General features: G+C 42.2%; 1 protein-coding gene across 3 annotated transcripts; it reads left to right on the top strand.

Annotated features, from left to right (window-relative positions):
- Positions 1-1,173: 1,173 nt before the first annotated feature.
- On the top strand, positions 1,174-16,716 carry LOC148064516 (NACHT, LRR and PYD domains-containing protein 3-like). Of its 3 annotated transcripts, XM_087808544.1 has the most exons (9): positions 1,175-2,583; positions 2,713-4,507; positions 5,564-5,737; positions 10,768-10,944; positions 12,475-12,651; positions 14,741-14,917; positions 14,978-15,151; positions 15,463-15,509; positions 15,950-16,716. In XM_087808544.1, exons 1-9 carry the CDS (start codon positions 2,382-2,384, stop codon positions 16,489-16,491), a joined length of 3,465 nt encoding a protein of 1,154 aa, XP_087664670.1. In that variant the 5' UTR covers positions 1,175-2,381; the 3' UTR covers positions 16,492-16,716. The 3 variants fall into 3 exon arrangements, with proteins under 3 accessions (XP_087664669.1, XP_087664670.1, XP_087664671.1); XM_087808543.1 differs by having other exon boundaries at positions 1,174-2,583; positions 14,741-15,151; XM_087808545.1 differs by lacking the exons at positions 10,768-10,944; positions 12,475-12,651 and having other exon boundaries at positions 1,177-2,583; positions 14,741-15,151.
- Positions 16,717-17,260: the final 544 nt, after the last annotated feature.

Here is a 17,260-nt window from a genome sequence, read left to right as displayed (position 1 = left end):
GAGAACGTAACATTCACAGAAGCTACGTTTTTTCAAGAGAATATGGAAAGAAAAGAAAAACGTAACATTAAAGATGTTATACGTTTTAGTTCAAGAGAATTTGTTTTATCAACGCCCTTTCTGCGTTTTAGTCCAGGGATTCACCTAAAAAAGGACAAGATTGTAGGTTTTTTCCTCAGCTCAGCAGGCTGCACCCAAAATTCCACTTCGAACCACAGATTAATTTCAACTTCATAGAAAATTAACTTCTTAACAACACAAAATCAAGCTATTATCACAATACAAAGCAAAACAAAACTAACAAAAATGACGTCTTTAATTAAACCTAGTTCAAACACAGAGTCCCACTCTGGGTTCTTTTGGTTGTAAATTACCAGGGCCTCCAACCCTTTCGGTTCTTCTCGTTATTGATACAACTCAATACTCCGGCCTCATCCAGAGGAGAACGCAGGTTCCTAACCTTTTTTTTTTTTTTTTTTTTTTTTTTTTTTTTATAAAGACTCAACCTAGTTTGAACTTGGAGTCTAACTCCTTGGGTTCTCTAGGGGCGGATCAGACCCCAAGGCCTCCAACCTTTTTCGGTTCTTCAAGTTATTGATACAACTCAATACTCCGGGCCCAGCCCGAGGAGAACGCAGGTTCCAAACCTTAAAGGCATTGATTCCCAATCAATATTAGGCGTCTTAAGCCTAAGCCTTTATTAAAATATTTGTTTCATTTCTATTTTGATTTTAATTTTATTATTTATCTATTTTTTATTTATTTTTTCTTCCAGATGTGTCTGCTTTTCTATGATCGTGAAAGTAGTCACAACCCTTATTGATTTAATCTTAACATTTTATGATCATGTTTAATTCAATGAACAAGTTGGGTTCATACAACTTGTCTCATTGCATCAACAATGACCCTTGTTTTTTAACTTTTTAATTTTAACAGCTTATGATCATTTCCTATTCAATGAACAAGTTGTTTGTGTCTACCCCCTCAGGTTCGTACAACTTGCTTCATTAAATCAAAAACGACCCTTATTTTTTTTAACTTTTATCAATTTTAACAGCTTATGATCATTTCTCATTCAATGAACAAGTTATTTTTGTTGACACCCTTTAGGTTCATAAAACTTGATTCATTAAATCAAAAATGACCCTTATTTTCTTACTTTATAAAATTTCAAATCAAAAGCAGCACATCTGACCTTTTTCCTTACACATATTTAACAACAACAACAAAATTTAACAATCAACCTCTGGTATTTCCGAACAATCAAACACACTTTGCTCTATACTTATTTAAATTTAAATTTATCTTGATCTCAGCCACGAAACTTGGATCTGGACTCAAAAGAAGACTTCTAATCAATAAAGTGGTGTCTTCTTACCGTTTTATGCTGCGCAGCTTGTAATTTTTGAGTCCAGGAATCCAGGCCCCGTCACCTCAACCAGAATCGTCTTTTCCTCCTTGGATCACGTCGAGGGTCCACCAATTTAAAGGAACTCAAATCTCTTTCCTGTCTAATGAGTTCTGCGCATTCGTTTGATCCAAGGAAGAGTGACATTTTAGAATTAAGACAGTCAATTTATTAATAACAAAGTATAATTACCAAAGTAGGCCTTACAAGACCTTAAATACAACAGTTAAACAAAGAAATGCAAATTATTCAAATTGTTCAGAAATACCACAGTTCCAGCGCTTGGTCCAGTCTCTGTCAGTCATCCTGGCTCACCCAGGTCCTCCCAGAGAGTGGCACTTAATCTTTAGATCGTCTCGTCTTTTAAAGCCCTCAAAACACTCAAGACACTCCCATCATAAGTTAAGTTCCCCAAATCTGACTCCATAATGAACAACAGATGTTGTTTGATCTGATCACTAATCTAGACAAAGAATCTCCTGACCTCCTTCATACCTGTTATCTCCAACCAGGTTCGAGGGCCCTAAATTCTGTGTCTTGATACTTCAAAAGTCGGGAACATCCTTGTCTAAACAATCACAACATTTGTTACCGTGGCTTTATCCTTCCTCCCCCAATACATATGTTATCTTCACAGTCACCTTTAAGCCATGTCACCAAGGGCCATAAAAGTTAAGACACAGTTGGCCAGAGCCCCTGAGCCCTGAAACTTCATAACCCCTGCTGTAAGGAAGGGAGCTGTCGTAAAACACAACACAGGATGTTTAAGATCTGAATGAGAGATGACATTATCAATGTTTAACAGTTGATTACACAAAGGACATACATTCAACTCATCAATGGATACACCTATAGGAAAGTAATTTAGAATATGTCTTCAAGACGTAATATCACGTCCTGCTCGTGAAGAAAGTTCAGACCTGCCTCTAGTCACATGTGTCTGTGTGTGTTTTAGCTGCTGGAGGAGAAGGTCATGACCCTGGTGAAGGAGGAACTGGAGAGAGTGAAGAAGTTTCTCAGACCAGGTGAGCAGAAACACCTTGATGATGAGGAAGAGGAGGAGTCGAAGTGTGAAGAGGAGCAGATGAGGAGCAGCAGAGAAGCTTTCCTGAAGATCATCCTGAACTTCCTGAGGAGCATGAAGCAGGAGGAGCTTGCTGGTCGCCTGTGGGGAAGTAAGAGGATTTGAACCTTCAACCTGCTGAATATGACGTCTTGAAGTCAATTTGTGATGGAAGTTCCTGCAGCTGATGAGAAGATTGATCTTCTAGAATCTTGAGCTTCATGTGACTTCTCTTCTTCAGGAAGTCGTGCTGGAAAGCGTCAAAGACAACTGAAGAGGAGCCTGAAGAAGAAGTTCCACAGTGTGTCTGAGGGGGTCGCTAAAGCAGGAAACTCTGCTCCTCTGAATCAGATCTACACGGAGCTCTACATCACTGAGGGGGGCACAGACCAGGTCAACCAGGAGCACGAGGTCCGACAGATCGAAGCAGCCACCAGGAACCAGACCAGACCAGAAACTACCATCAGAACAGAAGACCTCTTTAAAGCCTCACCTGAGAGAGACCCACCAATCAGGAGCCTGCTGACGAAGGGCGTGGCTGGCATTGGGAAGACCCTCCTGACACAGAAGGTCACTCTGGGCTGGGCTGAAGACAAAGCCCACCAGAACTTCCACCTCATGTTTCCTTTCACCTTCAGAGAGCTGAACCTGCTGAAAGAGAAGAAGTTGAGTTTGATGGAACTTGTTCATCTTTTCTTTCCTGAAACCAAAGATCTCATCAGTTTTGAAGGACTCCAGGTCCTGTTCATCTTTGATGGTCTGGACGAGTGTCGACTCCCTCTGGACTTCCTCAACAGTCAGGTCCTGACAGCAGCTACAGAGTCCACCTCAGTAGACGTCCTGCTGACAAACCTCATCAGAGGGAATCTTCTTCCCTCAGCTCGTCTCTGGATGACCACACGACCTGCAGCAGCCAATCAGATCCCTCCTGAGTGTGTGGACATGGTGACAGAGGTCAGAGGGTTCACTGACCTCCAGAAGGAGGAGTACTTCAGGAAGAGGTCCAGTGATGAGGAGCAGACCAGCACCATCATCTCTCACATCAAGACCTCACGAAGCCTCCACATCATGTGTCACATCCCGATCTTCTGCTGGATCATTGCCACAGTTCTGGAGGACATGTTGAAGAGAGGAGAGACAGGACAGCTGCCCAACACCCTGACTGAGATGTTCATCCACTTCCTGGTGGTTCTGTCCAAAGTCAAGAAGATGAAGTACCATGGAGCAGCTGGGACAGACACAGTTTGGGATCCTGAGAGCAGGAAGATGATGAAGTCTCTGGGAAAACTGGCTTTTGAGCATCTGAAGAAAGGAAACTTGGTCTTCTATGAATCAGACCTGACAGAGTGTGACATCAACATCACAGCTGCTTCACTTTACTCAGGAGTGTTCACTCAGATCTTCAGAGAGGAGAGAGGACTCTACCAGGACCAGATGTTCTGCTTCATCCACCTGAGTCTTCAGGAGTTTCTGGCTGCTCTTCATGTTCACCAGAACTTCATCAAGTCTGGAGTCAACTTGCTTGATTCACAACAACCATCCAGACTGTCAAGAATGTTTAGAAACAAACTTCCAATTGAAAGGTTCTACCAGAGAACCATCAATGAAGCTGTAGAAAGTCCAAATGGACATCTGGACTTGTTCCTGCGCTTCCTTCTGGGTCTTTCTCTGCAGACCAGCCAGAGTCTCCTGACAGGTTTGTTGACACAGACAGGAAGTAGTTCCTGGACCAATCAGGACACAGCAAAGCTCATCAAGAAGAAGATCAGTGAGAATGTGTCTCCAGAGAGAATCATCAACCTGTTCCACTGTCTGAATGAAGTGAAGGACACTTCTCTGGTGGAGGAGGTCCAACAGCAGCTGAGATCAGGACGTCTCCTCACAGATCAACTGTCTCCTGCTCAATGGTCCAGCCTGGCCTTCATCTTACTGTCCTCAGAGGAACATCTGAAAGTGTTTGACCTGAAGAAATACTCTACCTCAGAGGAGGTTCTTGAGAGGCTTCTGCCGGTGGTTCAAGCTTCAAATGAAGTTCTGTAAGTGGATCATTGAAACATCTCTGATATGAACCATGAATGTTTGATTTCCTTCTTCATTTTATTCAGGCTGAGAAACTCCAACTTTCTTTCTCTCTTCATGGTTTTTCTTTCACGTTGTTTTGTAAATCCATCATTTTCTAAAGTCACTTTTTGAAACAACATCAACTTATATTTGAATTTCATGAGCAAACACTTGAACATGTGTCGTGGACACAAACACACAAACAGGGAATGAACAACTGTATGTTTCTCCCTCAGGCACAGACAGGGTTTATTTTAGGATTGTCCCCAAAATCCAGCGTGAAAACTGAACATAAATGAAGAAAATGAAAAGTTTAACCAGTGTTAATAGAACAGAAAATAACATTCAGAAACAACCTCCTTCAAAAATAGTCTCCAAACTTGACAAATGTTTCAAAAGTTTGAAGTAATTCAGTGCATGTGAAGCAAACATGGAGAAGAAATGAAGGTGAATGTGACGGAGGATGATTGAAACTCCATCTGTGTCACAACATAGATCCACTGGATCCAAAGATGGAGTGAATTCACCTGGAATTTTCTAACTGTAAACATTCAAATGAAGACAACAATGTTGAGAGAGTGCAGGAGTGTGAGTGACAAACACACACACATTGTTTGAGCTTGTATTACCTGCAACACCTTCACACTCACACCTGACACTGTTATGAATAATAACTTTGTAAACCTGTTCAGATTGAATTTAAGGTTAAAAAACAAATAGAATAAATTGACTGAAGTGAATCTTCACGATTGAATCAGTGTCTTGATTAAATTGAAGATATTTTTACTCTGGAAAAGAATTCGACACAACAATTGAGAGAAAACACACAAAAACACTGACATAAGTAAGTGAATAGAAAAAGAATCAATGATGTGTTATTATGATCAATATACATGTAACAACCTTTTATTTTCATTTGCCATTGTTGTTTGTTTTGTGACTCTTTTTATTTTTCCTTATGTTATCTTGTGTTTGTTTCTCATATAAACACAAATCAATCCTCTTGTTGACGACACTCGTCTCTTTCACAGGCTGAGCAGGTGTGAACTGACAGAGAGAAGTTGTTCACTTCTGTCCTCAGTCCTCAGCTCTCCGTCCTCTAGTCTGACTCAACTGGACCTGAGTCACAACGACCTGAAGGATCCAGGAGTGGAGCTGCTGTCTGCTGGACTGAAGAGTCCACACTGTCACCTGGAGACTCTCAGGTCAGAACATCATTTATTCAGCTTCAGAACATGTGAAAGTCAGAGGTGAGACTCCAGAGAGTCAAAGTTGAGTCTCCAGTGAGTTCTTCAATGAAGCAGCTGATTCTAAGTGACCTCAGTCTTCAGCAGGTTCTCACACTTGAACTTGATTTGTTCTTCTGCTGGGTCGTGCTGCTCAGTATGTTGACACATATTTTCTGATCTCAGATCCATTCAAACACATTTGAGAGACTCTTGTGATGTCATCACTTGTTCTGTTGCTAGATTTCAATGCAGGGTAATGTTCATGGTGATGTGAGTATAACCTTTCATCACACTTCTGATTCCACCAATGAAGCTGCGCGTGGATCACTCGTCTTTTATTTGTAGGATTCTGCACATAAATCAAAATACTGTTTGAGGATGGATCGCTCACACACTCGTTGCTCTCGCTCTAGAAACACCACACAATAAGTTAAACGCTAAACAATTAAACAAACATATACAATAAAACTGCTACTAAACAAAGAACATAAAATATGACAATTGAAAGAAAAAGGTGTTTCTAACATATTTTTCTACACTAATGCTCACAGAGCATCTCCTCCTCCTACCTCATCGCAGTCCTCGAGGCCATAGACATATTTACATGGACGCCGCATCGACTGCTGCCGCCAACTAGAGCGGTGTGTATACAGGGCGGCCATCTTGGTACAGTGTCACTCGCTCCTACAGTGTATTAGGTCTATAGAGGAATGATGTGTTTACACTATCACTAATCGCTCATTTGTCAAGAGGGCAGAACCCGATCACCAACAGCAAGAGACATGCCCCTAGCTCTGCGGGTAGATTTTGGCCAATTTGAGTAGCTTTGGCTAACTCCTGCTTCAACCGAGACACAAAGTCATGATGGTCAACAACAGTGGAATCAGGGAGAGCATGCTGGAACACAACATCAACAGGTTATCGTGGTGTCCTGCCAAACATGAGGAAAAAGGGTGCGAACCCAGTCGACGGGATACCTGCTTAGCTTTTGAGAAATGATCAGTCACAACAAGTACATCCACGCTTTGATTGACAGATTTCTCACAGACCAAAAATCTATGCAAACCAATTCCAAATGTGCAGCTGTTGGAATGCATTCAAGGGGGACACGAAATGCAGGTTCTGGAGTTTTAGCAACAACACAGCGAAAACAGCCCTTGACTGATGATTTGAATGATGTCACTCTCCAGTCCACTCCAGTGACACAGTGCGTGCCTGACCCTGACGACCTCTGAGTCATGTAAACCACGCAACACCTGACCTTTTAATGAATTTGGGGCGATTAACTGGAAGATTTTTTGTGTTTAGTCGCCTATGACGTTTGACATCATAAAACGCCATGTTTAGAATGTTGTCCTGTTCTTGCAGTCTGGCTATTTCACTTTTAGTTAATGAGTCAGACTGAGTGATGTCCACAAGTTGAGGAAGAGGAGGTTTTGTGCCTTCTTTCTGGCTCATTCCACCGGAGATTTGTGCTTCAAAAACGGCTGATAATTCTTCAGCTGTCCAGGAATTTTGTTTAGTTGGTCTAGTGCAGGGGTGGCCAACCAGTCAGAGCCTAAGAGCCACATTTTTTTTACTGTGTTACCGCAAAGAGCCACATCACACACACACACACACACACACACACACACACACACACACACACACACACACACACACCCCCACACACGCATCTCCGGACAAAAATGCAGTGTGAATGCTGAGCAGCATTCACACAATTGGTAGTACCGGAAGTAGTAGTAGTGGAATTAGTAGAAGTGGAACTGGTAGTGGAAGAAGTAGTTGGATTAGTAGTAGTGGAATTAGTAGTGGAAGTAGTAGTTGAAGTAGTAGTTGTGGAAGTAGTAGTAGTGGAAGTAGTAGTGGAATTAGTAGTAAAAGTAGTAGTGGAATTAGTAGTAGAAGTAGTAGTGGAATTAGTAGTAGAAGTAGTAGTGGAATTAGTAGTAGAAGTAGTAGTTGAAGTAGTAGTTGTGGAAGTAGTAGTAGTTGAAGTAGTAGTGGAATTAGTAGTAAAAGTAGTAGTGGAATTAGTAGTAGAAGTAGTAGTGGAATTAGTAGTAGAAGTAGTAGTGGAATTAGTAGTAGAAGTAGTAGTGGAATTAGTAGTAGAAGTAGTAGTGGAATTAGTAGTAGAAGTAGTAGGTTACAGTGGAAGGAGTTGAAAGTTGAGTTGAAGAGTTTCCTCATTGAAATGAACGGGGAAAAGGGTAGAAAAAGAGGAATAAAAGAAAGAATGGAAGAGATAAAAGAGAACTTTTCCACAGACTATAAACAAACCATATATATAAAGTCATATGTCACCTCTGGGTTTTGAACCCAGGACCTCAGTCATCAAGAGCGAGGTTCATACCACTAGACCATCAAGCCATGAAACAAATGACATTTATTTTTTGATATATCTTTACAGTATTAAGCAATGGTTCCTGTTTTTTTTATTTTGTCTTTGAGTTCTTCATAGGTTCTAAAAACATTGTTGTCTCAGTGCATCAGTGAATCTGTGATCCATCGCAGGGTCTGGTTGAGGAAGTCATGTGTTCGTTTATCCACGATTGCTTTCACCTGATCAATCGTGTCATCTTGGTCTTTGTTCAACAAGTAAACCTGGACGCTCTTGTTTTCATTCATCAACTGTTTACTTCTGCTCCAGGTTCTTCTAAAAGCACATTTTTCCTGCTCCAGCCACACTGTACTTTATTATTGATCTGTTTTTACTTTCTCCACTAGAGTATTACTTCAACTGTAAAGTGTCTTCAGATAACTTTGTTATGATAACACACTTTTACAATTTACACAATTAAATTATTATTATTATTATGAATGACTCTTAGTACTAGTAGTTGTAGTACTATAAGTACTCGTAGAAGTATGAGTACTCGTAGTACTAGTACTCGTAGTAGTACTAGTACTCATAGTAGTACTCGTACTCGTAGTAGTACTCGTAGTACTATTAGTACTCGTAGTACTAGTACTCATAGTAGTACTAGTACCCGTCGTAGTAGTACTAGTAATCATAGTACTCGTAGTAGTACTAGTATTTGTACTTCTCATAGTAGTACTAGTACGTGTAGTACTCATAGTAGTACTAGTACGTGTATAAGTACTCGTAGTAGTACTAGTACTCGTAGTACTAGTACTCCTAGTAGTACTAGTATTAATTGTAGTATTAATTGTATTTGTGGTACTCGTAGTAGTACTAGTAATTGTAGTACTCCTAGTAGTACTAGTATTTGTAGTACTCCTTGTAGTACTAGTACGTGTACTAGTATTCTTAGTAGTACTAGTATTTGTAGTACTCGTAGTAGTTCTAGTATTTGTAGTAGTACTCGTACGTGTAGTTATACTACGAGTGAAGGAGTAGAGTATTTAATGAGTAGAGTATTGGAGGAGTGAAGGAGAGTATAATTATTAGTATAACTATAAGTTTAAGTATAACTATAAGTATAAGTTAAACTATACTTATAAGTATAACTATAAGTTGAACTATAATTATAAGTATAAATATAAGTTGAACTATAATTATAACTATAAGTTTAACTGACTGGCGATCCTCAGTTTCTCATATTGACTAGAGGGGACACGGGGTACTGCAGTCTGAAAGGCTTGTCGTCCAAACAGATTCTATATATACATATTCAGTTGCCTCAACACAATCCATTTTGTGTTTTGAGAAAGAACCATAACTTGGTTCTGACTCTGGTTCTGCAGCAGCATCTTTTCCAACAACCCCAGCAACCTCTCCATTGTAGAAGAGTCTTGATCAACTGGCTGCTGTCTCTCAGGTGGTTCACAGGCTGCTGTAGGTTAACTTCAACTCTATCCATGTTCACCTCTTCACTATGTTTGGCTGGTGTCTTCAAACTAGTCTATGAAATTCATCCAACTCGTCCTGCACTTCACGGCTGACCATTTATCCAAAGGATGGACCGGAATGTGAGCCAGATCTGGGTGATCAAACATTTGCCTTGTTCCCACAAGCAACCTGTGGCGACTGCAGCAGCTTTATTGAGGCGGAGCCAGTAGTCAAACGGGTCTTCATCTGTGAGAGTTGAACGAAAGGCACCATGAATATCGTTCGGAAGAAAAATGTTTCCTCAAGAGACCATACACAGCGTGAGGACGGCGTGCAACATCTATCTCTCCATTTCTATCCCAAACTTCACTCTTTAGCTCGAGCCCTTAAATGTGTGAGAATTTCTTCGACCCGACTCTCCAGTTGAACATCACGTTTCTTGAAATAATCTTCCATCAACTCGAGCCATTCTTCCAACTCAACTTTGTCTGAACATCCCCACGGAAAACAAGAGGAGCCTTGAGTTCTCTTTGTGTTTCGTGTCTAACATGAGAGAATCTAGAAATGTCCGTTGGGAAGTGACTTGAACCATCATGGGCTCCTGAGCTGTTGTGTGGGGCTGATGGAGGGGCTGTCGTCCTTGGATGGGATACCATAGTCTCAGCTCACTGTCCTCCATATGTTGAACTACATCAGTCATTTGGTCAGTCATGTTGGCATTAGCTGAAGGTTGATAGTAGTCCATGTATAGTGGAAGTAGTCGACTCCTTGATTGTCAAACACACACACATTGTTTGAGCTTGTATTACCTGCAACACCTTCACACTCACACCTGACACTGTTATGAATAATAACTTTGTAAACCTGTTCATATTGAATTGAAGGTTAAAAAACAAATAGAATAGATTGACTGAAGTGAATCTTCACGATTGAATCAGTGTCTTGATTAAATTGAAGATATTTTTACTCTGGAAAAGAATTCGACACAACAATTGAGAGAAAACACATAAAAACACTGAGATAAGTAAGTGAATAGAAAAAGAATCAATGATGTGTTATTATGATCAATATACATGTAACAACCTTTTATTTCATTTGTCATTGTTGTTTGTTTTGTGACTCTTTTTATTTTTCCTTATGTTATCTTGTGTTTGTTTCTCATATAAACACAAATCAATCCTCTTGTTGACGACACTCGTCTCTTTCACAGGCTGAGAAACTGTGGACTGTCAGAGAGAAGTTGTTCACTTCTGTCCTCAGTCCTCAGCTCTCCGTCCTCTAGTCTGACTCAACTGGACCTGAGTCTCAACTGGAACCTGCAGGATCCAGGAGTGGAGCTGCTGTCTGCTGGACTGAAGAGTCCACACTGTCACCTGGAGACTCTCAGGTCAGAACATCATTTCAAACAAACACAAACACACACATGGATGTAAACAGTGAATGGATTCATGTTTCTTCATGAAACCTTTTTCACTCTGAGAAGGATTTGAATGACTTTTCCTCGACTCATGAACTTGGTTCTAGAAGTTGATATTTCATGAACACAACAGGAAGGTGAAGAATATTTCAGGTCATGTATAATATTTCAAGTCGCACAACACAAATCACACAACACATGGCACACCACAAAAGTCACACCACAAAAGTCGCACAACAAAAGTCACGCAACAAAAGTCACACCACAAAAGTCACACCACAAAAGTCACACAACAAAAGTCACATGACACGAGTCACATGACACGAGTCACACAACACAAATCACACAAATCAGACCACAAAACTCACACAACAAGAGTCACACACAACAAGTCACAACACAACTCACATGACACGAGTCACACAACACAAGTCACACAACACGACTCACACAAGTCACACAACACAACTCACACAACACAAGTCACAAAACACGACTCACACAACACAACTCCCAAAACACGACTCGAACAACACAACTCACACAACACAATCACACAACATGAGTCACACAAAAGAACTAAAAAGTGACACAACACAACTAACACAAGTCACACAACCCAAGTCACACTAAACAAGTCACACAACACGAGTCACACAACACTAATCACACAACACAAGTCACATAACACAACAAGAGTCACACAACAAAAGTCACACAACAAAAGTCACACAACGCGACTTACACAACACAAGTCAAATAACATGAGTCACACAACGAGTCAAAGTCGAGTTACACAACACCAGTGTGAGTGGAGTTACACAACACCAGTGTGAGTGGAGTTACACAACACAAGTGTGAGTGGAGTTACACAACACCAGTGTGAGTGGAGTTACACAACACCAGTGTGAGTGGAGTTACACAACACCAGTGTGAGTCGAGTTACACAACACCAGTGTGAGTCGAGTTACACAACACCAGTGTGAGTGGAGTTACACAACACCAGTGTGAGTGGAGTTACACAACAACAGTGTGAGTGGAGTTACACAACAACAGTGTGAGTGGAGTTACACAACACCAGTGTGAGTGGAGTTACACAACAACAGTGTGAGTGGAGTTACACAACAACAGTGTGAGTGGAGTTACACAACAACAGTGTGAGTGGAGTTACACAACACCAGTGTGAGTGGAGTTACACAACAACAGTGTGAGTGGAGTTACACAACACTAACACTAACACTGACATTAAACACAAACACACATCAATCCTCTTACAACAGTGAGTCATGTGATCATTTATACATCAAGTGTTGAACTGATGAAAACTTCATTATTTCATGTGTTGATCAAGTTGATCCTGATTGAAATCAAAGTCTTCAAATGTTCACACAATCATGTGATGATCTTATGAACGTCAAGAGTTCAGTGTTTCCTCCAATCAAGGCTTTCAAGTTAAAATAGAGAAAAAGTCTCTTGTTGACGTTTCCGTCTCTTTCACAGGCTGATCAACTGTTTCCTGACAGAGAGAAGTTGTTTACTTCTGTCCTCAGTCCTCAGCTCTCCGTCCTCTAGTCTGACTCAACTGGACCTGAGTCACAACCTTGACCTGCAGGATCCAGGAGTGGAGCTGCTGTCTGCTGGACTGAAGAGTCCACACTGTCACCTGGAGACTCTCAGGTCAGAACATCATTTCAAACAAACACAAACACACACATGGATGTAAACAGTGAATGGATTCATGTTTCTTCATGAAACCTTTTTCACTCTGAGAAGGATTTGAATGACTTTTCCTCGACTCATGAACTTGGTTCTAGAAGTTGATATTTCATGAACACAACAGGAAGGTGAAGAATATTTCAGGTCATGTATAATATTTCAAGTCACACAACACAAGTCACACAACACAAGTCGCACAACACAAGTCACACAACTTAAGTCACACGACACGAGTCACACGACAAAAGTCACACCACAAAAGTCACACCACAAGTCACAACACAACTCACATGACACGTGTCACACAACACAAGTCACACAACACGACTCACACAAGTCACACGACTCACACAAGTCACACAACACGACTCACACAACACAACTCACACAACACAACTCACAAAAAACGACTCGAACAACACAACTCAAACAACACAACTCACACAACTCACACAACACAATCACACAGCATGAGTCACACAAAAGAACTCAAAAGTGACACAACACAACTCACACAACACAACTCACAAAACACGACTCAAACAACACAACTCAAACAACACAACTCACAGAACTCACACAACACAATCACACAGCATGAGTCACACAAAAGAACTCAAAAGTGACACAACACAACTAACACAAGTCACACAAGTACACAACACAAGTCACACAACCCAAGTCAGACTAAACAAGTCACACAACACAAGTCACACAACACTAATCACACAACACAAGTCACACAACATAAGTCCCACAACACGGGTCACACAACACAAGTCACACAACAAAAGTCACATAACACACCAAAAGTCACACAACAAAAGTCACACGACGCGACTCACACAACACAAGTCAAATTACATGAGTCACACAACGAGTCAAAGTCGAGTTACACAACACCAGTGTGAGTGGAGTTACACAACACCAGTGTGAGTCGAGTTACACAACACCAGTGTGAGTCGAGTTACACAACACCAGTGTGAGTCGAGTTACACAACACTAGTGTGAGTCGAGTAACACAACACAAGTGTGAGTGGAGTTACACAACACCAGTGTGAGTCGAGTTACACAACACCAGTGTGAGTGGAGTTACACAACACCAGTGTGAGTGGAGTTACACAACACCAGTGTGAGTGGAGTTACACAACACAAGTGTGAGTGGAGTTACACAACACCAGTGTGAGTGGAGTTACACAACACCAGTGTGAGTCGAGTTACACAACACAAGTGTGAGTGGAGTTACACAACACCAGTGTGAGTGGAGTTACACAACACCAGTGTGAGTCGAGTTACACAACACCAGTGTGAGTCGAGTTACACAACACCAGTGTGAGTCGAGTTACACAACACTAGTGTGAGTCGAGTAACACAACACAAGTGTGAGTGGAGTTACACAACACCAGTGTGAGTCGAGTTACACAACACCAGTGTGAGTGGAGTTACACAACACCAGTGTGAGTGGAGTTACACAACACCAGTGTGAGTGGAGTTACACAACACAAGTGTGAGTGGAGTTACACAACACCAGTGTGAGTGGAGTTACACAACACCAGTGTGAGTCGAGTTACACAACACCAGTGTGAGTGGAGTTACACAACACCAGTGTGAGTCGAGTTACACAACACCAGTGTGAGTGGAGTTACACAACACAAGTGTGAGTGGAGTTACACAACACCAGTGTGAGTCGAGTTACACAACACCAGTGTGAGTGGAGTTACACAACACCAGTGTGAGTGGAGTTACACAACACCAGTGTGAATGGAGTTACACAACACTAACACTAACACTGACATTAAACACAAACACACATCAATCCTCTCACAACAGTGAGTCATGTGATCATTTATACATCAAGTGTTGAACTGATGAAAACTTCATTATTTCATGTGTTGATCAAGTTGATCCTGATTGAAATCAAAGTCTTCAAATGTTCACACAATCATGTGATGATCTTATGAACGTCAAGAGTTCAGTGTTTCCTCCAATCAAGGCTTTCAAGTCAAAATAGAGAAAAAGTCTCTTGTTGACGTTTCCGTCTCTTTCACAGGCTGAACAACTGTGGACTGACAGAGAGAAGTTGTTCACTTCTGTCCTCAGTCCTCAGCTCTCCGTCCTCTAGTCTGACTCAACTGGACCTGAGTCACAACTGGAACCTGCAGGATCCAGGAGTGGAGCTGCTGTCTGCTGGACTGAAGAGTCCACACTGTCACCTGGAGACTCTCAGGTCAGAACATCATGTCTTCAGTTCTTCTGATTTAAAGAAACTGTTTCTCCTTCATTACAGTCTGTCAGGGTGTCAGATCTTAGCAGGAGTTTGTTCTTCTCTGGCCTCAGCTCTGACATCTAACCCGTCCCATCTGAGAGAGCTGGACCTGAGCTTCAATCATCCAGGAGGACCAGGACTGGAGCTGCTGTCTGCTGGACTGGAGAGTCCAGACTGGAGGCTGGAGACTCTCAGGTATGGACGGAGCAGCAGAACTCACTGACTGAGCTCCAAAGATCTTCAGACTGAACATGTGATCAGAAGCAGAGAGATGTGAGTGTGTGACGCTGCTCAGACTCTTCATCTGAACTGAGCACATGAATCCAACTCTCAGAGCTTCTCCATGTTCTCCTGCTGGACACCAGTGGAAGAACAAGGAGACAGTGGAGACTGAGCGAGTGTTTCTAGATCCATCTTTGTTGTGGTCAACACAGTCATGAAAGAACGTCCACTTAGCAGCATCTGAAGTCAAATGAATCTGATCTTCTCAATGTTTCCTCCTCCAGGCTGGATCACTGTGGACCACAGAGGTTAACATCTGGACTGAAGAAGTGTAAGTTTGATTTGATTGATGGATGAGAACTCCTTGACTCTGTCAGCTTCTAGTGGAGCAGTTGTGATGTTGAGATGTTGTTACACTTGAATCTGCTGATGGAGCTTCATCAAGTCCAGGATGATGGTGGAGATGAACGCAGAGATGTTTCAAGAACATGAAGAAACATCATGTTAGCTACATGCTAGTTTAGCTGCTGACTTGATATGGACACACTGGTGTCAATCAAATGTGACAAGATGATTCTGGGATGTTCCTCCTGGTTCTTCTCTGGAGGTGGTCCCAGTCTCAGAAGACTGTTGACTTCACTTTGATGATGATCTCCACTAGATGTCAACAAACAGAGCAGCCCTCCCTGGCTTGCTGGGACACTGAGTCCATGATTGTGTTGAAGAGAAAGTTCTTCCACCATCATCACCTCTCGTGTCTTCTTCTCTCAGACTTCCGTTCACTCTCACTGGACCCGGACACAGCACACCGGCGCCTCCTACTGTCCAACGACAACAGGACGGTGGAACTTGTGACGCAGGATCAGGATTATCTGGACCATCCCGACAGATTCCACCGGTGTCTTCAGGTGATGAGCAGAGAAGCTGTGACTGGACCATGTTACTGGGAGCTGGAGTGGAGAGGAGGAGCTTCTATCGCACTGACTCTCAGAAGAGACGGAGGGAAAGAAGACGAGTCTGAGTTTGGACAGAACCGTTATTCCTGGAGTCTGAGCTGCTCTGATGATGATGGATATAAATTCTGTCACGATAAGGACGAATATGTCATCAAGAGTCAAGAAGTTTCTCACAGAGTAGGAATGTTGATGAACTTTAGTGAACCTGGATATTTAACCTTCTACAGTGTCTCCTCTGATGGACGGAAACACCTCGACACCTTCTTCACCTCCACTGAACCTTTGTACCTGGGATTTGGACTCACAGAGGTTCCTGGTTCTGGTTCCTCAGTGTGTGTGTGTGACCTGAGTGTGTGAGTGTGTTCCTCCAACACACGTGTGTTGCTGCTGTCAATCATCATTAAAGTGCTGACAGTGATGATGGAAGAAATCTGCTCCTGAAACAAACGTGTTGATCTGAATGTTGTTGAAGAAACTCTTTCATCACTTGTTGAGTCGACTGAAGACTTGAAGTTCAGTGGAGCACGAGTCACTTATGATGTTCATCATGATATAATAAAACATTTGGTTTAAAACTTTCAAGAGACTCAAGGTCACTTCACAATAAAAGGTTAGAAAGAAGGTCAGACGGGTACATGTGAGGTCAGACAGGTAGATGTGAGGTCAGACGGGTAGATGTGAGGTCAGACAGGTAGATGTGAGGTCAGACGGGTACATGTGAGGTCAGACAGGTAGATGTGAGGTCAGACGGGTAGATGTGAGGTCAGACAGGTAGATGTGAGGTCAGACGGGTAGATGTGAGGTCAGACGGGTAGATGTGAGGTCAGACGGGTAGATGTGAGGTCAGACAGGTAGATGTGAGGTCAGACAGGTACATGTGAGGTCAGACGGGTACATCTGAGGTCAGACAGGTAGATGTGAGGTCAGACGGGTAGATGTGAGGTCAGACGGGTAGATGTGAGGTCAGACAGGTAGATGTGAGGTCAGACAGGTACATGTGAGGTCAGACGGGTAGATGTGAGGTCAGACGGGTAGATGTGAGGTCAGATGGGTAGATATGAGGTCAGACAGGTAGATGTGAGGTCAGACGGGTAGATGTGAGGTCAGACGGGTAGATGTGAGGTCA

Source organism: Callionymus lyra, chromosome 15 (genome assembly GCF_982586985.1).
Source record: "Callionymus lyra chromosome 15, fCalLyr1.hap1.1, whole genome shotgun sequence".
NCBI classification, from domain to species: domain Eukaryota; kingdom Metazoa; phylum Chordata; class Actinopteri; order Syngnathiformes; family Callionymidae; genus Callionymus; species Callionymus lyra.
This window is presented reverse-complemented; position numbering and strand designations above follow the sequence as displayed.

Excerpts from the sequence above, each read along its gene's own strand:
- LOC148064516 (XM_087808543.1), top strand. The coding sequence starts at position 2,382 with ATGACCCTGGTGAAGGAGGAACTGGAGAGAGTGAAGAAGTTTCTCAGA. Across the intron at positions 4,508-5,563 it reads CAAGCTTCAAATGAAGTTCT|GCTGAGCAGGTGTGAACTGA; the intron begins GTAAGTGGATCA and ends TCTCTTTCACAG. Across the intron at positions 10,945-12,474 it reads TGTCACCTGGAGACTCTCAG|GCTGATCAACTGTTTCCTGA; the intron begins GTCAGAACATCA and ends TCTCTTTCACAG.